The 3,904-nt window shown below is 33.1% G+C and overlaps 1 protein-coding gene across 1 annotated transcript; it reads right to left on the bottom strand.

Moving 5' to 3' along the window:
• Positions 1-284: 284 nt before the first annotated feature.
• LOC126716802 (wall-associated receptor kinase-like 20) lies at positions 285-1,460 on the bottom strand. The gene has a single exon (XM_050417794.1). The coding sequence runs from the start codon at positions 1,437-1,439 to the stop codon at positions 807-809; it is 633 nt and encodes a 210-aa protein (XP_050273751.1). The 5' UTR covers positions 1,440-1,460; the 3' UTR covers positions 285-806.
• Positions 1,461-3,904: the final 2,444 nt, after the last annotated feature.

The following is a 3,904-nucleotide window of genomic DNA, read 5'->3' as shown; positions in this document are numbered from 1 at the left end:
GTGTTTTGAAAACACAATTTCAGCTAAAGTTGAGAATTTTATTTTTCAAAATACGATTTCACTATTTTATAATTTTAACTAAAATCGTATTTTAAAACATGATTTCAAAGGAAGTGTGTACAGAATATGAAATAGCGAGTGTGAAATATGATTTTCTCTTATATAAATATGTAACAGTGCAAAGATGTTAAAACCCAATTCCTTTAGCCCGTCTGTCCAATGATAACAGTGATAAAGACTAGAGAAATAATCCCAAGCATTGTGGAAGTGATTCAGCACATAGATCATCTAATGCACACTGTGATAATATAATTAAAAAGTACACAAGTTATGAATGAAATAGTAATTTATTTGACTACCAACATTAAGAAAAGCCAAACAAGAAGACCCATACTAGACTATATAGAGCAAGTGGGAAGAAGCAACAAATCCACGTGATTGAGACACAATAGCTAACACATCAAACACTACATAATTGCGAAAGCCAACGCAATACTAAGTATTTGGCTCCCCTATTTCCCTCTTTAATGTGGCTTGTGACCAATCATGAAGCACAAAATCCAACTAGAAAACACTGGTCCACTAAATACTATGACAATAAAAGCATAGAATTAAAATACCAACAACTTTATTTGATACTTCTAACTATGCATGTTGCCTATCAAATAATTATTTCATGCATTCAATATATACATAATCTTTCTTATAATATGTGAGTTTTATGTGGTAAATACCTCACATATTTAAAAGAGAGATAATATATATGTCAGATGCACAACATACTTTTCGAGGCCTTATAGCCAAAATCAATTGGGGGGCACCCATTGCAGCTCAATACCGTAGGTCCATGAATCAAAAGAAGATCCAAGCTTCATATCCACCATTGAAGTATAAGCAGTGCACCCTCCAACCCTGAGCCTAATCATATGTGAAGTCATGGCAGAATCTTTCAAGTAATGGCAGCAAAGGGTATTCTTACACCCAAGTCCCTCCTCCACATTGTTCTCAAACTGCCTACAAAAGCTGATTGAAGAACAATTCAGAGGCGATCGAATAATGCGTTCAGAGCAATTAAACAACATGACAGTGTTATGAGTTGATATGTTGAAGGGCAAGTTCTCATCAAGCTTTAACCCTCCTGAACTGAGATCAGAAGAATAGCATGTGTCTTTCTGTATTGGGGGTGGGCTTATAATGAGCTTATAAGCACTTGGATTAATACTGAGGATCTTGTAGTAAAACCCTCTAGCTGACAAGAACTCAAGAATGCCATTGTTGCAATAGACTTTATACCTAAGGTCTCCACAGTTGTCATCAGTGCTAAGAGGGTATGGAACATCAATGCTGCCACATTTAGGGCAATTATTGTATGCTTCTGACACATGGGTTACTAAAATGAGAAAAAGAAACATCATAACCATCCTCACTAAAGTGTTCATTGTTAAGACTATAGGGAAAACACTTAGAGAAGCAAGAAGTTCAAAGAGGAAAGTGTGTATATATAGAAATTCACAAAGTTCAGTCCTAAGCAAACCTTTGGGGGACCATTAAAATATAAAAATATCAAACAGTACATTATTGAAACCCATAAATATAGAAATCCAAAGGAAGTGCATTACCACCTATCCTATGAGTGGTAAGAAGCGTGCCCCTCCTTCAGCTTTTATTGGAGAGGCTAAAGAGCTGCATTGAATATACAAATCCCCCACTCATAGAGATGATAAAATAATTACCAAGTTCAACGTGACGTTTGAAGCAAACAAGTTAGTTGTTCTACTCACTTACGTACAGTACAGTTCCTTAGGTATTGTATTTTTAAGTTTTTAATTAAATTTAATCATGTGTTTACATTGGCCAATAAATCACATATATAGTTGAATTTATTCATCCTTGGAAAAAATAATACATTGCTTGCATTGTATTGGTCAATACAACCATATAATTGAATTTGATTGAAGAACCTAAGATATTAACATGTAAAGAAAATTTTGGCCAACAATTTTATACTAGCCCTACAACCATGTTGAGTAGAGTCGGTGAATACAAAACTAGATATGCTGTAACTGTCATTTAACTAGAGCCAATGATAAGTAGACAGACATGACTATGGAAAAAGAAAGATGTTTAAAAAAAGAAAAATCCTTTACATGTTAAAAAAGTCTAATCATTTGGGCCAACACAAAGAGTCACATAATCAACAAGGTCAAAAAAATGGTGTCCAACATCTTTAAGGTCACCACAAAATGGACCATGATTTCTACTTCAACCCCTTATGAAACTTATGATTGGGATAGGATATCAAATGAAAACCTACCTTATAAAAGTCCTGATCAAAATTTATGAAAGAATATGAACATATAAGCTAGCACAAACGTGCTCTAAGAAAGTTTGCCAATCAGTACCCACCACAGTTAATGGCTATCAGATGCACATGTAAAAAAAGTGGGATTTAAAATAACATGAGAATATGAGATCCCAATCCCACTTTCCTTGTATAGAGTTTTTAGTTGCCTCCCCCATTTCTTAAAGTGGTCTGCATAATATAATATGCCCAGCACTCTACTCTTTGGGAAGAAAGGGCAGACTTTTATAAATAAATTAACAAATAAGCTTTCTGCTGTTGGGGTTGTGGAGGAGTTGTTTGAAGAGGGTTCTGCAGTGCTTGCAGAAAGGTACATTTTTTAGTGGCCATTGCCTAACATTATTAGGCTATGCTACCATCATGGTTATAAATTTCTCTATTATGAAATAATTCATAGAGAAGGATATTGGCTGCTACTGTTGCACCAAATATTAATTTTCTTAAACTCTGGAATTAGTGGCGGTTTTAGAAAATTTTTTCAGAGTCGTTAAAAAATTTAAATTAAACAAAATTTAATTAAAAAAAAACTTGAATATATCAAGTCATAAAAAAATGCAAATATATGAAATTTTACAACTTCTACAAATTTTCATATTTTAAAATCGTTACATGATAATTTATTATCAGTTTTTATTCTCTATTGTCAATGTCGTTAGGTGTGACCATTTGATTTTGTTAAGTTTGTATAACATTTATTTATTTATTTTTATGCAATTGTCATTATTTTTATAAAATATTTTAAACTAAAATGACAACATGCAATCCACTAACACTATATTATTTATAAACCCACACATCCATATTCATCCATACATAAATATTACACTAAGTGTCTACTTAACCAATCAAATATTTGAACAATTGCTAACTTTACTATTTTTTTTCTTCCATTACATACTAACATACATAATACACTAAATGTCTAGTTGTTGTTTAGTTTTAGGTTGTACTGATCTGTGATCAGGGTGTGCAAGATTTCAGCCAATGTATGCAAAAATATTTTAAGCATAAAATCAACTAATAATTTTTTTGTGAAGTCACAGGATTCATTTGAACCCCTGAACAATAAATTAAAAGCCATCACCTCTATCTGGAACCTATTAAGTTGAGAGGCAATATTTTCTATCAACAAGATATATAAGAGCATCCACAGCAGTGGAGCTAAATTTTTAGCAATTTAGCTCCACCAAAAGTTACTTTATCTATTTTACCTACACACATGCTACAGCAGTGAATCTATTTTAGCTTTCAACACAATTAAATAATATAAACATCACAATAAAATAATATAACCACTACAATAAAATAATATATCCCACTACTTAAAATAATATATCTAAATTTTTTTATTATTCATTTCTCTATTTGTTCTTCTCTTTCTCTCTGGACTCTTCTTCTCTTTCGTTTGAAGCAAATCCACAGCACAACCCACCTCCACAATCCCAAACCCACAACCACACCTCCATAATCCCAGCCCCACAACCCCACCTCCACAAACCCACGCTATGACCACCACGAATCCACAACGGCCGTCGCCCCACC

Source organism: Quercus robur, chromosome 3 (assembly GCF_932294415.1).
Source record: "Quercus robur chromosome 3, dhQueRobu3.1, whole genome shotgun sequence".
Lineage (NCBI taxonomy): Eukaryota > Viridiplantae > Streptophyta > Magnoliopsida > Fagales > Fagaceae > Quercus > Quercus robur.
The sequence above is the reverse complement of the archived record's forward strand: the minus strand, read 5'-3'. Positions and strand labels throughout refer to the sequence as shown.